Source organism: Drosophila nasuta, chromosome 3, assembly GCF_023558535.2.
Source record: "Drosophila nasuta strain 15112-1781.00 chromosome 3, ASM2355853v1, whole genome shotgun sequence".
NCBI classification, from domain to species: domain Eukaryota; kingdom Metazoa; phylum Arthropoda; class Insecta; order Diptera; family Drosophilidae; genus Drosophila; species Drosophila nasuta.
In genome coordinates, this window is record NC_083457.1 from 27,876,005 (window position 1) to 27,894,883 (window position 18,879).

The window sequence follows — 18,879 nt, forward strand, 5'->3', positions numbered from 1 at the left end:
GATTGCAAGGGTATTGGGGCAGACGCCAAAGCATGATATGAACACCGTGTAGCAGCTGTAGAAGCCAATGCGCTGCTTGTTTGTTTATTTATAACATTTTGTTTGCTACTCGTTGCCGTTTGCCGTTTTGCCGTTTGCTGTTTTGCTGTTTGCCGCTTGCGCCGTCTCGGCGTTTCCTGATTATGATACCAAGCACCGAGCAGCAACAAAAAAGCATTGAGGCATATTGGCTTTATCATCAAATATGCAACATTCCCCCAAGTGGCATTAACATGTCCAACTGTCAGTCAACTTTTGTGGCAGCCATGCCATTAACTGATTTCTTCATTCACACACACACACACATAGTTGAATGTGTCATGCCGAATGTGAGTATGTGTCACACCGAATCTATGCGCTAAAAGGAATGCATGTCCAAAGGTGACAAATTAATCAAATTCATATAGCATACATTAAAAATATTAAAATTAAATAAATTACTCAAATTTATTTTAAATTTAAAAATGTTTTGAAAAACCAAAAAAAAACAATTAATACTATCGCTCAGCATTTGTTTTTTGGTTTGAGATATTCATATTTAATAAGCGGCATATAAATGATTCATGCAGCATTCATGCTAAATTATACAAATGAGCTGAATGTGCCAAATGATTTATGCTTTCTACGCTCTCAATAGACAAATGTGGAATGTTATTTTGTGAATTGCGAATACCCAAGGATGCTCAAATAAGAACTTTTGTCAATGTACTTTAAGCTAAAATCTTAAATAAAGATGTCAAAATTTAATAAAGAAGGATTATTGTTAAGTCAAGATGAAAATTCTTTGAAAAGTATAGATTGCAAAATCTTAAATCAAGATAAAACGTTCTAAAGTTTAGATTATTTAAAAAAAAAAAAATGATGTGCATTTTTTTTTATATTTATTATAATAGTCCGTTTTATACACTTATTTCCAAGATTTATTTATGTTGTCTAATAATATTAGTTTCAACTATGACGTATACTATTTTTTTTTTTTTTAACCAAATCTCTACTTGCTGAGCTAACAGCAACAACAACAGAAATTGGATTCCAATTTTAAAGAATGGGAATTTTAAGAAACAAAAATAAAATTCTTGATTTTAAGATCTTTTTGATCTTGAAAGAACATTCTTTAATCTGAAATCGATGATTGAAGAACAAAATTATGTTTTATGAATTTTCCAATCTAAACATTTTGGTTTTAAGATCCTGAAGTTCTCAATAAGAGTTTATTCAATGTGCAATCTACTTTTCAACCTGAGTTCTCTGATTGTTGATTTTGTAATTTGAATACAAATTAATGAAAAGTATTGAGAGGAATGCTAAGCAATTGTAGGGTATTCAATTGTCATTGCTTGAAGTACTTCCTTATTGTGCTGCTGTTGTGTTTTCGTATTCATTTTCATGCTGGGGTTGTCATGAATGATAAGCACAAGTACTTCAAAGTAGCAACCGGCTGCTGACTGTTCCTTTCCACCATCACAATTGCTGTTGTTGTTGTCGATGGTATTGTTGTTGTTGCTGTTGCTACCGCCGGCGCTGTCAGAGGCATTGTGAGTCTGTGTCAGATTGCTTCATTGTTTTTTTGTAGTTAATTAATTTTATATAGTTACCGTTGCACTTTTATGGCACAACAAATGTCGGCAAGTAGCCCAGGGCGTTCATTGTTGCCGGGTTCGGGTTCGGCTTGTCGTTTTTCGTTCACGTTCACGTTGATGTTGGTGTGAGTGTGAGTGTGTTTGTGCATTTCACAAAATTGCTTTCACTTTGTGTTTTGCTTTATGGCATTGCTGCCGCCAAGAGCAGTTTGGTTGCCCCTTTAACGCCCAGCCCCAGCCTCAATGCTTCCCTCTCTCCCTCTCTCTCTGATGGGTTCAGAAATTCATAGCATGTTTTCAATGTCATTCGGCTGTGAAGAGTGTGTGTGTGTGCTGTGGTGTGCTGGCTTTCCATTCTTGTGCAAGGTATTGGCATTCCCAAGCGAAAGCGATGAGAGTCCTTTAAGCGCGTTGGCTGCTTGGCTTTGCTGTTGCTCTTTTGCGCAAAAGTTTCACTGGATGATTGATCAATGTTGACAGATTTAACGAGCTGCTAAAGTGCTGCAAAACAATTCAATTATCGTACGAGTGTGTATGCGAGGTGTGTGTGAGCGAGTGTGTGAGTGTGCTGCAGGGAAAATGGAAGAATAATATTTGCATATTTGCATGCGAAACGTTTGGCAGCTGCAACGCATCAACTAACTCGAACTCAAACTCGAAACTCAAACTCAACTCACACATTATTCAACCCATCATTGTCATCGATACTTTTCGCCATTTTTCGCTGCTTTTCCGAGTATTCGCTGAGTAAGCGCAATTATTTATCTGTCACACAGCGTGTCTTCTCGTTAAAAACATAATTCAGTTTTGGTTTGTAAATAAAATTTCGCAAAGATTTGCAATTGCCTTCAAATGTTTCTCTGATTTATAGCGTATTTATTTCGCATTTATTTATTTATTTATCGATGCAATTTTATGCATTTCTCTGAGTGTGTGTGTGTTTCATTTTATTGCAAGGTCTGTCAGCTTATGACAATACGAATTTAATCGCCAGCTTTAGCCCTCTTTATCTCTCTCTGTCTCTCTGTCTCTTTCTCTCTGTCTGCCATCATCTGCGTAATGCGATTTCAATGCCGTGTAGATTTCAGTTGGGAAACGGCCAAGGAATGCCAATATTACTTAAGTTTTCAAGTTTTGTTTATCTGGTCGCTGGGTTAGCAGGTCTTTCCCATAAATCAATGGGCTAAGACACTCGCCTATGGCCAGAATATATTTCGTGTACGTTTTGTTTAAATTAAAAATCAATTGAACGCTGGCACTATTGTATATTCTTTGCAATCCCCTTGTTGTCAATTAATGTCCGAAATCACATTTATAATACTCTTCAACTACTTGTGAGTTTTAACCATCAGTCATGTCTGTGGATGCAGCACGCTTTTTATTTTGTATTATACTTTTGATAAATTGCAACAGAATGCGGCATTTGAGGATGCAACAATTTCGCACATAATTTATTATTTTGCGCTTCCGAATCCAATCATTGGGAAAACTGCAAATAAATGAACTGGAAATTCAGATTTCATTTGCCAAGAAAATAAACTCAAGATTTTAATTCGCATTTAAAGTTCAATAATAGGCAAGATATCTATGATTTTGTAAACAATACTAAGTATCTGATTGATTTTAATGCTTTTAAATTCTAATTAACAATTCATAAATACTGATTGATATAAATTGAAATTTAGTAAGGACTTGAGCAAAATTTAAAAGGAAACAACAAAGGTACAGCATGTGACATTTAATCCTTTTGAAATGAATTAAACAGTCACATTTTCATTGAAAACTACTTAGATATTTTTTCCCAATTTAATTGAAAACAATTTTAATTTGCATTTTAAATTAGATAAAAGCAAAGCTTATGGTGTTGATTTATTTCAATTTTAAATTCCTTAAAAGTGTTAACAACAATTTAAGTTATTTAGGAAAAAATTAAATAAAAACTAATACGACAAATTATTGAATACAACTATACAAATAGAAAAATAAAAATTTGTTAAATTTAAATCAGTCAAAAGTTGAGCGAAAGTTTCAGTTTTGCATTTATTGCATTTTTGGCATTATGGGAAAGAAACATTTGAAATCACAACATAACCAATATATTGCTTATGCTTCTGATAATAAAAATTAAAAAATGTATTTCTTTTTCACATATATAAATATTAATTGAGTCAGCTAAATATTGAATGGAAATTTACCTACAGAACTTTATTTATCATCAGATTAGAAAAAATTCAAAAAAACCAAAGGCATTTTAATTCAGATTCAACGTTCAATATTTTGTCTATGCTTTTGACAATTAATAATCTATGAAAATACAAAGTAGAAAGGATTCTTATTAGTTATTAGGATGAAAAAATAAGAAAACAAAGGTATATCAATTGAGCTTCACAATTCAATATTTTTCTTTTGCATTTGACATTTAATAATCTATTTATATTTATCGAAGACGTATTGAATGTTATACAAGGATAAGTGTATAAGAAGAGCACGTCAAGCTGGTAAATGTATTATATTTATCTAGGATATAGAGAGAGCATTTAATTGTCGATGAGGCAAGGCATTGTTTGTGTCAATCAGAGCATTGACGAGCAGCCACATTTCAATTAATCTGGCTCATCAATTTCGCTAATAAACGGACAGGATAATAATAATAATCCTTTTATGCGCATAATTTGAGTCTCCGCCCCGTCGAAGCTAATTTGTGTGTTAATTTCTGTGCCACACAGTTCAGTACAGTTCAGAGTCATTGAATGCCTAATAAGCCTGCAAGCTGAACTCGTGGAACTCGAGGAACTCGGTGAAACTCTTAACTACGAGTAACAGCGGCTGGCTAACTGCGTGTTGTTGCGGCGCCCTCTTGGCCTTGGCCAAAAAGACATGTGAAAAGTTGGCGTTAACTTTGTTTTTGTGCCGACTGCCACAAAGTTTGTCCAGCCTGGGTTCTGTTGTGTTGTGTTGTGTTGTGCTGTCGAAGTCAGGCCGTAACTTTTGGCTAGAAACTTGCCACGCAATGAATTCAAATGGTAAACAATTTAATGAGCACACAAATTTTTGCGCTCTCTCGTTTGTGAAATTGCTAAATAATTTAATGAGTGCGGTCGAAGTTTTCGTATTTATACGCTTCTATTGTGTTGGTTGCCTGACCTGATGGGCTTTTAAATGAACAGAAATTCACGTGCACACCCACACACGCAAAGTAATCAATGCTTTAATTAACGATTTTTAATTAACGTTCATTCGATCTCTTTCCTTTTCTCTTTTGCAGGTATTGCGAGGATGCAGCGCTCTAAATGACAACACGATACCAAATAGTTCGAACTCGCTTTGTGATAAACCCAAGTTGAATAAAGTACGCGCCAATTAGTTGATATATATCTATAAATATTAATTTCATAACTTTACGCAAAAATCTCTTTAGTTGTACTCTTACTTATTACTGCAATTCAGTTAGTGAGACTTTGAGACAAACCACTTTATAAAAGACATCTCGACACTGCAAAACTTTAACCTTAAACGTAACCTTAACTGTAATAGTACCCAAGAAAAGACAGATCCGCCCGCCCTTCCTTGATTAACGTTTAGTTAGAGAAACAAATTATATTGTTAAGGATTTAGTCGAAGCCAAAAAGAAGAAGCGTACAAAATTCATAGAGAGATCTGCCACACCATGTCACATGGGGACATTGAGGAATGTACGTAATATATCCCGCCGATGAGCTCATCTTGATGACCTATGGTTTCTTTGCGCCACGTGTGAAACCGCGACCCACACTCGACTGTCTGCGTGAACCGCTCGTGCCCATCGAGTATCCGGTCAGATCCAGCACCGTCGCCAACACCAGTTTCAACGCCAACTCCAGCTCCAGTGTCAACTACAACGTCAACTCTAATTGCGCTGCCGCCACCAGCCCCACAACAAGCGACTCGTGGACACCCGGTGTCACCGAGCCCATTCTTATACCCCCCCGCATTCCTACTTCCATTGCCGCGCCCACGCCACCGAATTCACCGCACAAACACCTCACACCGCCCGCAGTTGTTGCGTCAACAGCGGACTGCTTTAGCTTCGAGGAGCAACCACAACAACAGCAACAACAGCAACCACAATCGCCAGCGATAATACGACGCACTTCGCGCGCTTCGCTTACGCATTCGAACTACAATCCATCGGCAAATAGTGGGAGCAAGCGTTCGAGCATCCGCAGCAATCGTTCGAGGCCATTGACGCCGCTGCTGCCACATCAGCGTACGCTGAGCACGTCCATGTATAATGACGCTAGCATGCAAGCAGCAGGCAGTAGCTCAGCATCCCCAGCACCAGGACGAGCACCATTCCAGCGCAGCAGCGCCTACGACGAGGAGGCGCTGCCAGGACCAAGCGAACAGCGCTTGAGTGATTATGGCGCCATCGCAGCGTCGGGCAGCGGACTGCTCGATACACGGTCGCGCAGTCCCAGCATCTTTCTGGAGCCACCCACGCCGGATCCAACGCATGCACACTTCGGACCCGGCTGGGGTCGACCCATGTCGCCCATGGATCTGCCGCCCGAGCGTCCGAGCAGCAGCAGCGCAGGGCAAAAGTCACCGACCAGCAGCAAGTCGCGTTTGCGTCCCAAGCTGCACATACCGTTGGGCCGATTGGGACGTTCCACGTCGTCGGATACGCGGGAGCGTGAGAGCAACCGACTGCGCGAGGATGTGCATGTGCATGTGGAGAATCCGGTGTTCAGCAGCGAGAATCTGCGTCAGAACAACTTCGATGCGTTCTTCGAGGCCCGCGAGCCGGTTATCAAGGTGCAGCCACGTACGCCAAATACAGCGCCAGCCGATGGACGCGGCTATTCTCCGCCACTGGAGAACTATGCCGGCGTCTATGATTCGCCTCGCACACGAAGTCCAGCTGGCGGGCGTTCGGGTGGTGCAAGTTTATTTGCACGCTCGCCGCAGGAGGAACGCGAGCGTGCGCTCAATGCGCGTTCCCGCAGTGCCGACCATTGGGATGAGCGGGCGGGTGCGAGTGGTGCGGGGGGTGGCAAGAGCAGTGGTGCCGCGGGGGCTTCGGCACCCGCTGGGTCTGGGTCTGGTGGCGGCGCGCACTCCAAAGGTGACAGGTGCCCCCAAAAACTACTTTTTCACAAGCTAATCAAATTGTTTACAGTTCTTTTTTGCTGCTGCCGCTGCTGCTGCTACTGCCGCAAGCTATTGCTGCGCTGCAAGCTGCCGCACCAACAAAAAAAATATACAAAATACTCATAGAAAATGTTGCGTACGACGTTTGATTGATTGATTGAATGATGGATTGATTGAATGATACGAATGATTTTACTTGTTTTGAGTGCAGTTTTTTTTTGGAGATGGTTTTATGGCATTTTCTTACGACTTGGCAGAGGTTATTTTGCAACTTTGTCGAGCTGAACATTGAAGTCTGCGATTTATAGCAACAAGTTCGTTAAGTCGAGTAGCACATCTAGATTTATAACTGAATTTAAGGAGCTAATGTAGAAATGTCTACTTTCACCAACTACACATAGGTTGTTATAACTTTTTAACGGGCAGAAATGTATTTAGCAGACAGAAGGAGACATCCGAGTTGATATAGCTATGGCCGTATGCTCATAGGAACAACAAGATTACAGATATCGTAAATAATAGACTAGTAATTTTTCCTGAGAGCACTTGTATGGCAATATACCAATTGGCATATCAATTTGATATATTTAAATGATAATACCGCACTGTTATGCTTTTTTAAAAAACATGCTGCAGATATCGAACAGTCAAGCATTCTCGACTGTAACTTTCAACTTGTTTCTTAAATGCAGCAATGAAAGTAGTTTTAAAATTCACTAGTTAAATAACTAGAGATGTCAAATTTTCTAGCTAAATTCTTTAGATTACTTCCTCTTAGGTACAGACGGATATGTACAACAAATTCAATAAAAAGTATTCGAATGCATTCACTACTTCTATGGCTATTAACTACCTTCCGACAACTGTCTTTTAGTACTTGTGTTTTGCAGCAATAACAAATATATGTTTAGTAGTATAAATTCGATAAAGAGTCACTGTATTGACACATTAGTTTAATCTGTTATTAGTCTGATCAATTTCAGTTTATTTCCTATTGCAAACTTTCTCTTATGTATGCATAAGCATACAGTATAAGTGCGATAAAGCGCCTTTGTATAGTGGTAAATGCTTTAAAGTTTTCCCATAACCCAAATGTCAAGTGTAATCACATTGTTATGCAAAGCTGCAGCTGTAGCTGAATCTTAATGAATAGTCTTACAAAGGTCTCAAAATAATCCCTGCCAGAGAAGATGCAAGCTTTTGCATGCCAAAGATGATTTCACTCTTTCCTTGTTATTTCCTGCATAGTTACCTTTTTGGAAAGCACAACAAGCAGCTAAGTCCAATGTAGAAATGAGTTGAGTGTTTAAGCTGCTTGACTTTAACTGGAATTCTCTGACTGCTCGAATGCCTGAATGCCTGCCTTGAAGTCTTATCCTAATTCTTATCACACATGCAATGATGTCGGTCCCTTGCTGCGTTTGCTTGCATGCAAATAGGATTATGTGCATGCCTGGACAAGTTGAACACCACACACACACACACACACACACAAACATACTCGCACCCAACATCCAAGATCCTTATATTTACCATCCCAATCCTTTTGCTTGCACGCAAACTGGGATTTAACCTTGCATTGCGTGTGCAGTTTTGTCGCGGGATGAGGGTGGAAGAGGAAATGCGCGCAGCTCCATCGCGTTTTTCACTGTGAAAATGAGCACGAACATAATTCCTTAGCAGTGCTTTCAAAAGGAGCAAGCAACATGCTGCATGCTGCACATCCTGCTGTGCGATGACGGACGCCTTCAAAATGAATGCCAAGCTTAGCTGGGCGTGAAGTGTAATCAACAACGCCAACGACAACGACAACGGCAACGGCAACGACAACGATGGCAGCAACAGTAAGAGCAGACGGCACGTGAGGACAAACGCAACGTGCGAAGCACAGGCACGCCTCAAGATGGCAACCGAGTTGTCGCCCACTTGGAATTCATTTAAAAGTTCACAGCGCGGCAAATTTGATGACCAGCAGCACCAGTAGAAGCAGAAGCGGAAGCAGAAGCAGAAGAGCAGCTCAACTGAACTCAGCTCAACTCAACTCAACTAAAACTAAATCAACAGCGTGTGCCCTACGTGCTCCACAAATGCTGCAACTCAGACACAGACGAGTAAGAGTGTGGAGGAAGACTTGAAGGCAGCTCCGACAACGTGGGATACGTCTGGCAATATCTGGCACGCCTTGTTTATTTCATTTGAAATTGCAGTCGGATTATGTCGAGGATAAACCATAACCATGACACATGCAGCTGTCGACTAGCTCCTCTTGTGCGTCATTTAGCGTCGCTAAATAATTTCTATAGCATACTTTTGTGGGCAACAGAAACGGCAGTCGAAACAACACTCATACGCCATGTGCGCCGCACATGCAACGTGCTGCCAGCTACCGAGCTCCGAGCTGGACAGTTGAAAAATCGTAAAGCCAATAGAATTACGCTTCATTTATCGATTGAATTTCAAATGAGCCACACAATTGGGGATAGCCTACGTCTTGGGATCCGATTCTAGCTAGCTATGTGTTCTCTTCTCTTCTGTTCTGTTCTGTGTTGTTCTGTTGACTTTTGTAATGGGCGCCCAAGCACTTGAAATTTCCGTTTGCTCAACAGAAAATACAAGAAGAATGGCAAACAAGAAAGCAAAACCCACCTCGTCTCATTATTTATGCATAAATATGAGAGGCAGCGATTTGTTTGATTGCTCGCTATTCCACCTTCTCCATCCGTGTCCCAGTTTAGACTCCCGCTGTGCTCGGGCGATGGGAGCGAGGAAGCGATGGGGGGCGTGGACAGCTTGTCTGGCACGTCAACCCAATATATTTTTGTATTTATCACAAGGCAAGCAGGAGGAGTAAATCAAAAAAAAAAAAACGAATAAGAATAAGAATTCCTGACATGCCTGCCATTATTGAATGACAGCCGAAAAGCGGCAGAAAGTGAGAAAAGGGGCGACAAAAATCCCTGAACCGAACCGAACGCATACCTCCGACTATGGCAACTGTTTAATTTGAGTTACTTTTGTTATTTACTTATTTTTCTTACCGCTTTTGTCGACTGTCGGCCGATTCAATTCAATTTTCGTTTCGTTATGTTACGTTTCGCCTGAGATTTGATTTAATTGAAACACATTTGATATGAAATTTAATTTGTTTGCATTCATTATTTTTGGTTTTCATTTTTCGTTTGTTTGCGGTTTTTGGAATTTTCTTGCAATTTATTTTAATTTCAATTGCTTGATTTCTCAATTTATACGTTCTTACCAGTTTTGTCTTTTCATTTTTAATTAAATTAGATTTTAGCAATGTGTATTTATTAAATAGCGCTTTGTGTTCCGGCAGATTCTTCGGCAAAATCTTCAAGTGGTCCAAAAAATCGTAGTTTCTTCGGGTGGAGGGGGCCACGGCGTGGTTCCCTTAGCCCACAGGGCAGCATGGCGTCCTATAATGGTGTACTCAAGGATTACAGTCACAGCAGTTTGAACGAGGCTTTCAAATCCCAGAACAATGTCAACTTTAAGTTAATTAAAACAGGTGAGTCGAACATACATACATCTCCCCCTATAGCCTAATTTATACCTTAATATCTACATACGTATACTTAATATGCTTTGTTTAGCCATGGGTTGTGTTTGCACACAAAGAACGCAAAGTTTTTGTTTAGGTTCTTTGCTATTTCCGGATCCCAACACAACAATTTATTCTGGACGCTTGTGTGTGTGTAGGTGTGTGTGTGTGTGGGTGTTTATGTGTGTGAGTTTTATTTGATAAGTTTGTCGATTGTTTGGCATCTGTGTGTGTTTAGATGGCTTCGCTTTATGGCTTATTGATTTCAATCGCATTGCGCCTTTTGTCTTGACACTGTTGCCTTCTTATTCGGCCATAAATCTATTCACTTGATGTGCACACGTTTCCAATTCCCACTCTATAAATAACACACAAACACGCTCTCTTTCTCTAGCAGCTGCAACTCGTGATTCTAAGTCACACTTTAGCTTTAAGTCCTCAACTATTCTTCCTGATTTTCCTCGTTTTTAGTTTTTTCTTTTCGATTTTGACTGCTGCTTTGCTTACTTTGAAGTTTGTGCCAACTTGGAACACACATGCTGTATTGACCTTTCGAACTTGATGCCAATTTTTATACCCTTTAAAATAGACAACATAAGGAGATAGGATATATTTGATACTGACTTACTGCTGGTTAGCTAAACAGGGTATCATCTTGTCACTACTTCGCTTGACACTTACGAATATTTCGGTTTGTTGTTGTTGTCTGTTTGGTCGACAGCTAGGGAACACACACATGATCTCAAAGGCAGAGGCATAACTTTGACTTGTGTCTCTGAAAGTTACACATCGCTGTCAAAAGCAATACAAACTGAACCTGAAATTGCATTTGGGCTCTCCCCCGTTTGTAATTTCAGCACACAGTTTGCGAGTTGGGAAAACTTTTTAATAACATTTTCGTCAAGCCAACGGAACATGTTTTGCCGGCAGCTCAAGCATACATTGTTGATATCGATGACTCTGTTGCAATTTCGAGCCTGAAAAAATAATTGAGATTCCAGCAAATCCTCAAGATGAACACTTCAATTAGCTGTTGCCAGTTGCCAGTTGGCAGCTTAAATTCTTGACATTCTTGTGCTGGATGTTTGATGAAATGCAAATTGTGAGTGGCACTTGAAAGGCAACTTGTTGCTGCATCGTCTTGAGACGATGTGTGTTTTGTGTAGTATGCATTCGAGAGTCAATAAAATTGTTTATGGCCCCCGAACTGTGGACCATAAAGTGGCAGGTGACTACGGGAGTTAAGTTGAAAGTTGAGTTAAAAGCCAGCGAGGCAGATTCATATATATTTAAATAGTCGTAAATGTGATGGATTACAGCGATGACAGACAGTTTTCTCTCATATATGACGCAGCTATTCAAAGGGATTTACGAGTTAACCTTTTCATATTAAGTATACGCATTCAGTGCCAACACATTGTACGCGTCTCTCTGTATGTGTTGGAGTGCTGGCATCAACATCGCTTTATAAAATACCTCTGCATACGGAGAAGGAGAGCAGCTTAGTGCTGTTTCAACCATTCAGTTGGCACTTTTAAGCCACTTTTAAAGTGTTTTTCATTGCAACCAGCCTTGAAACCAGTTTTTTCACTCTTCCTTTCCAATCTCCAGCTGTGTGGGTGTGTGTGTGTGTGTGTGTGTGAGCGTGGGGAGCTCTAACTCTAATGCACTTTTGTGCAACAATCAACGCATTTTGCTTTTAGAGCGGATGCCATTTTGCTTAACATGCCAAAACTTTTTATTTCTCGGCGTCAAAAATTCATTTTTAGATTTTAGTACTCCACAAATAAATAATAAAATAAAAACGGTTTGTGTTAAAACGAATTGCTTAAATGTTTGTTGCGCAAAAGGAATTTAAAGCTCAAACGAAATAAATATTTTCAAACATTGGATAACATAAAGTGGTTTAACGTTTGAATTACTTAAAGACCAATCAATGGCATAGCGATGACAAGTGCGAAAATGTTTTTATATCCAATACCCATGGCGCAGAGGGGTATTATAACTTTGTAAGAACTGGAAATGTATGTAACAGGCAGAAGATGGCATACAATAAAAGCTATCGGTTTTATGATTCCTCTAAATTTGTTTGCGATCAGATAAAATTGATAGGAAAAGTGGCTGATACTGTCGGGTCCTAGCTCCTTTAGTTGGCAAGTTGGTATATTTTGCACTCTATGGTATATATTGCACTGGTATATTTTGAAAATTGCAGTATTGAAAATATATGTTCGGTACATTAATCAATTTTTATACTCATTGTTGCTATCGAGTTATAATTGCTTGATTGACAATTTAGTATATTTTGTACTCTATGGTATTTTTGTTAGTTGTAGTACATTAGAAAACCTTTTCTGCTATATTTATCTTGTATTTTTGAATAATAAAATCTCACAGGTCGCAGTTATCTCACAGTCGAGCACACTCGATTATAGTTTTCTTACGTGTTTTGTTTTTGGTTGGTTGACCTACATTATGTGACCAGCGAGTAAACGCGACTTGGTCAAAAACGTGAAAAGCAAATCGCTAGAAATGACCCAACCTCAGTTTTGCTTTGAGTCTATGCAAATTCTGCTCCGATTTGGAAACTCTGTTTCTTGCTGACGGCTTTTGTTTTCATTTTGTCTTTCCTTTGGCGACGATAACAAACAATTTTGAAATGCCGTCTTTTGCATGTTGGTGGCGTTATCCTAAACTGATTGAGTTTTTGATTGGACAGCAACAATTTCGACGCGACTCTTTTAAGGGATTTTGAGAAGGAAAAGAAATGCAAAGTATCTTTCCCCAAGATTTTATTAAAAAGAATAGAGAAGTGTATAATGTATATAAATGTATAATGTAACTGTATAATGTTAAAATGCATTTATCCTTATAATCCCTTTAAAAAGTCCTAAAGTTGAGGTCAAACAAATGTGATCCTAATTAGGAATAAGGAATTTTATAAAGAAACTCGCATGTTCTATAAATAAGATTGCCAAGGCTAAAATTTAAGTTTATTTAACCTATTTACATTTGCTTCACAGTATCCGATTTCAACGAAACACTTGCCCAATTGTATGAGGAACATGCAACTGCCCTTCAAACTTTAGTGTCCAATTATCGCAAAAAGAATGCCGAGCTGCGCAAGGAAAGGTGAGCTCACGATTAATTTGAATGCGATGAAGCACTTCACTAATGAACTTATTTTTATTATGTTATTGTTTCGATGGTGATAGACCCGCCTGTCATCTGGCCATCTTTCAGGCATGGGAAACATTCCTGCAGGAAGCGGAAACCGACTCACAGGCCTGCAACGATGTGGCCAGTGTGCTCTCACGTCAGGTATGAATGCAGGAGGAAAAGGGAAATGGGAAATGGTCAAGGACGAAATGCCCAAATGACTGAATTGCAAACCTATTTTCATATTTATTTCGTGTTGACAGTTAAATGGATAAGTTGTGTTGACCTCCCCCATAAAGGGAGGGAGAGAATCGAGAGAACGAGAGAAAGAGAGATCTAAAATAGATTGTGGCTGTCATATATGCTAATTGAATAATGGGCATCCTTAAATCAATCGCTCGACTAACCAGACAATTTATTCATACAAATGCACATGACCGCGGGCAGACACTGATTAATTATGGTTAATGTGCTCACAGTTAGTGAGTTTATTTATATGTACATACATACATATGTATATACATATGTCTGGATGTGGATGTGGATGCGGCTGTGGGTGTCCATAGCTTTGGGACCTTGGGAAATCGCATGTGTAATTCGAGTGACGCATTATGTAATTTTTTTTACATTTATACTCTGTAAGCAGAGCGAGCTCACCGAAGGATTTTCATTAAATTTATCCACTTTTATTTAACAATTTTACAGGGTATTTACAAGTCTATGATTCACATTCTTAAATGCCTTTAAATTTTTTATTGTGTTTTATTCTGTTGGAATTTTTGTGTTGTTTTTCTTTCTTGTATGTGTTTCTTTATTTGTGTTGCGCGTATTTCATTTGCATTTCACCAGATGATTTGCATTTTTTGTTGCCCCGAAAAACAAAACGAAAAAAGAAAAAAGAAAACAAAACAGCGCGATGAATTGAAGCATATTTCATCAAAAGCACATCATTAAGTACCTTTAAATGTTGATTAAAGAGCTCTCTTACTCTCTATCTCTCTCGCTCTCTTGCTGTCTAGTATTGCTTTGCGTGTTGAATAATTGGAAACACTTTATAAAGTTGTGTTTGTGTTTACGTTGCGAAATGTGTGTTGCAGGTGTCACGGCCAATGCTGGATAAATCCTTTCATCGCAAAGTTCAAAGTCGCAAAATATTTACACACAGGGAGTCTTTTGAGACTATTATCGCAAAGACTGAAGAGAAGCTGTCAAAGGTATGTATTATGGATGGAGACTGGAGTACTATACCATAATTAAGTGGCAAGAGTCGAGTGCTTTCATCAATGTGGCACATTTGCTGTTGCCGTTATCGTTGCCGCTGGCTTGTTAAGCACTTAATGCGCTGTATAAAGAATCCGGTTTAAAGCCTCACACTCACACATTTGCTCACTTGATTATGGTATGTATGTTTGCTTTAACTTTACTGATGTTTCCTTTCTCCTTTCCTCCTCAGTGTCGCCTGGACTACAAGCAATGCCACATGGCACACCGCCAGAATCCCAGCCAACACTCGCTAACCGAATACATTGATGCGCACAATGCGTACGTACAGCAGTTGCATGCAACGAACGGCATGCTCGAGGCCTACCACTGCGACACGTTGCCACAATTGATGCAGGAACTGGAGGAGATACACAACGACCTATGCAACATTGTGTCCGATTCATTGCAACAGGGCGCCGATGTCATTGCCGCCAAGGTGAGTCGCACTCTGTACTGATTTACGACTTTAAATACTAGATACTACGACCCACACACATTTACGACTACAAATGCGGTTGCAAGTTGCAATTACAATTGTGTGGCTGGGTGGTTGAGTGGGTTTGTGGTGCCTGCAGCAGGTGGTTATTGTTCCTCTCTCTCTTAGTACATCTTGACACACATTATTGCGGGAATTTCAGTTAATTTCACTGCACTCTCTCACTAACGTTTTGCAATTTGAGCATCATTATAATAATTGTCCATAATTGCGAATTGTAGCTCGCAATTTGCACAGGTAATTTATTTAATGTTGCGTAATGTGAAGTGCGTGTGCGTAGACATCAAAAACAAAACAATTGTCCGGATATGCTTATGGCTATTAAATGTTTTTTTTGTTTTTATAACGCCAACGTGGCGGCTTCAACTAACCCGGAGTATTCGAGTGCTCGACCGTTGCTCGGCAATAAAAAATTTACTTCTCATTCCATAATTTATACATTTGCTTCTGTCTTAAGGGTTACTTTCGTTTTCTGTCCAGCTGTAATTCGTCTTTTTTCGAGCGCTAATGGACTTTTTATTTTTGTTTATGCACAACAAACTTTTTACAAACTTGAGCATGAAATACATATTGTATTTGGAATATGTTTAAGCAGACAGCATAAAGCAAAGACTTTTTCAATTGTTATATATTTATGGACAAAATCTTTTTTCGTTTAATGATTTCTATTTGCCTGTTTCTCACATATATATTTAAAGAGTTTTGATTTTTAAAGTATAACACTTTAATATGAAAATTCATAATTCAAATTTAAATATTAGTTGATTAAATTTATCAGTTAATAAAGTAGCTTTAAGCAGACAGCAGCATATAAGAAAAATACTTTTATATAAATTTGTTGTTAACCCCTAAGAATAGGGATTTCTGTTGCCTCTTTCACACATCCATTTTAAAGGAGTTTTTGTTTTTAAAGTATAATAATATATATAATACATTTAAGTAGACATAATATAAGAAAAAAACATTTTTCTTTTAAAGTTTTTTGCTACCTCAATCCCTCATTAAGTTTTAAATGAATTTTTGTCTTAAGGTAAAGTTCTTTAAAGCAAAACGCTTTAATATTTTATAACAAACTTCACTGATTTATGTTTTGCATTTTCATTGATTAACCAACTCAGTTATTATTTGCTTTTAAACATGTATTTATACGCATTAAATGAGAAATTATGCAGAAGTGATTTTAGTTAATGGCTGAATAATCACCATTAGCTCTAACTATAATTGCAGTGAGAGATCCTTTGAGACGAAGTAATAACACTAATTCCCACATGCATATTTATAGGCCACAGAGCAGGCAAAGCGCTATGCGAGTCTGGGCAACCAATGCAGCACCGTGTCACCGCAGCAGGATCTGGCCAACTTTGTGCGGTTGCTGGCGCAGCCATCGCAGGCACAGAAAGTGCCCAGGCGGCTCTTTGCACCGCCTCAGGCACAGCAGCCCGGCGAGGCAGCCGAGGAGACTGGCGACTATAACGTGAGTGCCCAACACACACATCCACACACTCATAAATTCACCCAACCACACATACACATGTGGTGCATAACACCTTTGGTCCTTCATGTACCTTGCAGGAGATGACGCCCGTTTTGCGCAACGAGCTCGTCTTTGACCGCCACTCGACGTTGTCGCAACGGTCAGCGTTGGAGTCACTAAAGCGTGAGGCCATTGAATTGGAATTGCAAATACGTCAACTGCAGGTGTGTAACAACTTTATGTGTGAGTCAACACACATACACAACACCACACAATACATCACAATATAACATTCATGTGTTATATGATTGCGTTACAGGACTCCATTGATGCACTGAATCGAACACAAACGCGCGGCATTGAGGGTCAACTGTATAACAAGGTTAACGAGCTCCAGGAGGATTTGTCAATGAAAAAGTTTGATTTGCGCGCCAAGCAAATACATTTGGCTGCCATACGAGCACAGGTGAGTTTCATTTCTGTTCTGTTTGGTGAAAAGCTTTCATTAGCGAGTTCCGCAACCACAATGAAAGCTCCTGAACATTTAAAGCTTTCATAGAATTAAGCTTGTTGTAACTTGCAAAGGCACCTGTTGATGTCCGAGAGAGAGCTTTCGTGCTTGACACAGTTTTGTATTGAGAGTGAAAGCAAAGTTTTAGCTTGGACTTTGCTTATCCATGTCTTACAATCTATAAAGGAAGTTGTTAAGGTAGTTTGGGTTCGTCTATTTTAGTCGTATATCGCGTGTTCATGCTTCAAAGTACACTTGAACCGAGATGTAGGTCAATCAGCTGTGAGCTGTTGGTTTTGACATTCAGTTTTGGGTTGAGTCAATGCGCATGTGACCAAATTGAATTCCCTGAATGCTGCTGCTGCTGTTACTGCTGCCAGTCGGAGCACCACAACTCCGGAAGTGTTCGTCCTTCGTTTAGTTCTGCGGTAGATGAGCTTGCGTTTGGTCTGTGCGAACGACGACGACGGTGTTTGCGACGAGAACGACGAGAACGAGCATTTCGCCGAGCAACGGACAACCGACTCCGTGCACGTGCTTCAGTTTTGTAAACTAGATTTATGCGATTAATACACAAATATTTGGTCGTCTACGTGTGTGCTGCTTTGGTTTTTTTTGTGTTAATGCCGATAGCACGCAGGATAATTTGTGGAATTGTGTAAACTTTTGTTGTTGTCAGATTTGTTGTTATTTGGTGGGAAAAACCCCAACGCAAATTGCGTTAACCCCAAGCCCCAAGCTCAGGCGTCGTGCCCAAAAACAGCTGTTCGCCTCGTCTAACCCAAACAGTCCGAGAGAGTGTTAGAGAGGAGAGTGAGTGAGAGAGAGCTGTGTGACAGTGAGAGTGTGGGAGTAAAGAGTGCGAAGTACAAATACGAGTGTTGGTGTGTTGGTGGTGAGCGCGGGACGGGAGTGTGGATGTGCATGCGCAGCGTTGCCAGATCGTCGCGTCGTTGCAGTCGCTTCGTTTCGTGTCGTCGCTGTTTATAAAAGCAACGTGCAAGCGTCGCTCCAAGTCAGTCACGTGCCTGCATCTCAACGTTGCTCACAGTGCGCGTCGTGCGTTAAACGCTAACCGTAACAGTAACCGTAACCGTTGTTATCGTTCTTGCCTCACACACAACACAACAGAAGACAACACAAACACACCTACACAGCTGCTGAGTGATCCGCATCCGTATCCGTTAGACAACAATTTTTACCGTCGCGTCGTCTGAGGTTTGATTGGCTGCAACAGCCAACTGCCTTCTTGCAGCTGCAACGGCAACACACACAATAAAAATAAACGGCTAATAATAAAAAAATAAAGAAAAAAAACAAAAAACGTCGACGATTTGCACAAATGCGAAATGCATTTTAGTCTAAGGCGTTGTCTCAGTAGCTAAACAAAAAAAAAAAGAAAAAGGAACAAACACTTTGTTAACCACAGACAATAATAATATACTCGTAAATTTCTAGAGCGCAGGACAGGCAGGCTTTTGTGTTCAGTAATAGGAAAGAAAGAAAAACTTACAAAAATCTATCTAAAAAACTTGTCTTGACCGTAAGTAAAGCAACTAAAGTTGTTGATCCACAAAATGAGAGCAGAGAAGTCTCGTCAGCCATATACTTACTAACTACTTACTAATATGTAAAATATTCATAGCTTTACTTTACCTTTATCAAACT

At 39.6% G+C, this 18,879-nt stretch overlaps 3 protein-coding genes across 3 annotated transcripts in view; 2 read left to right on the forward strand and 1 right to left on the reverse strand.

Annotated features, from left to right (window-relative positions):
* Positions 1 to 1,236: 1,236 nt before the first annotated feature.
* On the reverse strand, positions 1,237 to 1,768 carry LOC132788139 (uncharacterized). The gene is made up of 2 exons (XM_060795457.1): positions 1,635 to 1,768; positions 1,237 to 1,560 (listed from the first exon to the last, which is right to left on the reverse strand). The coding sequence occupies exons 1-2, from the start codon at positions 1,766 to 1,768 to the stop codon at positions 1,344 to 1,346; spliced, it is 351 nt and encodes a 116-aa protein (XP_060651440.1). The 3' UTR covers positions 1,237 to 1,343.
* Positions 1,769 to 5,309: 3,541 nt separating this feature from the next.
* Positions 5,310 to 6,012, forward strand: LOC132788140 (uncharacterized). Its single transcript, XM_060795459.1, has 2 exons — positions 5,310 to 5,865; positions 5,900 to 6,012. The coding sequence occupies exons 1-2, from the start codon at positions 5,310 to 5,312 to the stop codon at positions 6,010 to 6,012; spliced, it is 669 nt and encodes a 222-aa protein (XP_060651442.1).
* Positions 5,897 to 18,879, forward strand: part of LOC132788718 (uncharacterized) — a 64,826-nt gene continuing 51,843 nt past the window's right edge. The window contains 9 exon segments of the mRNA XM_060796247.1: positions 5,897 to 6,730; positions 10,084 to 10,275; positions 13,332 to 13,440; positions 13,524 to 13,629; positions 14,565 to 14,681; positions 14,921 to 15,166; positions 16,509 to 16,700; positions 16,799 to 16,924; positions 17,020 to 17,166. Coding sequence (XP_060652230.1) covers positions 6,019 to 6,730; positions 10,084 to 10,275; positions 13,332 to 13,440; positions 13,524 to 13,629; positions 14,565 to 14,681; positions 14,921 to 15,166; positions 16,509 to 16,700; positions 16,799 to 16,924; positions 17,020 to 17,166 — 1,947 coding nt within the window. The 5' untranslated portion in view covers positions 5,897 to 6,018.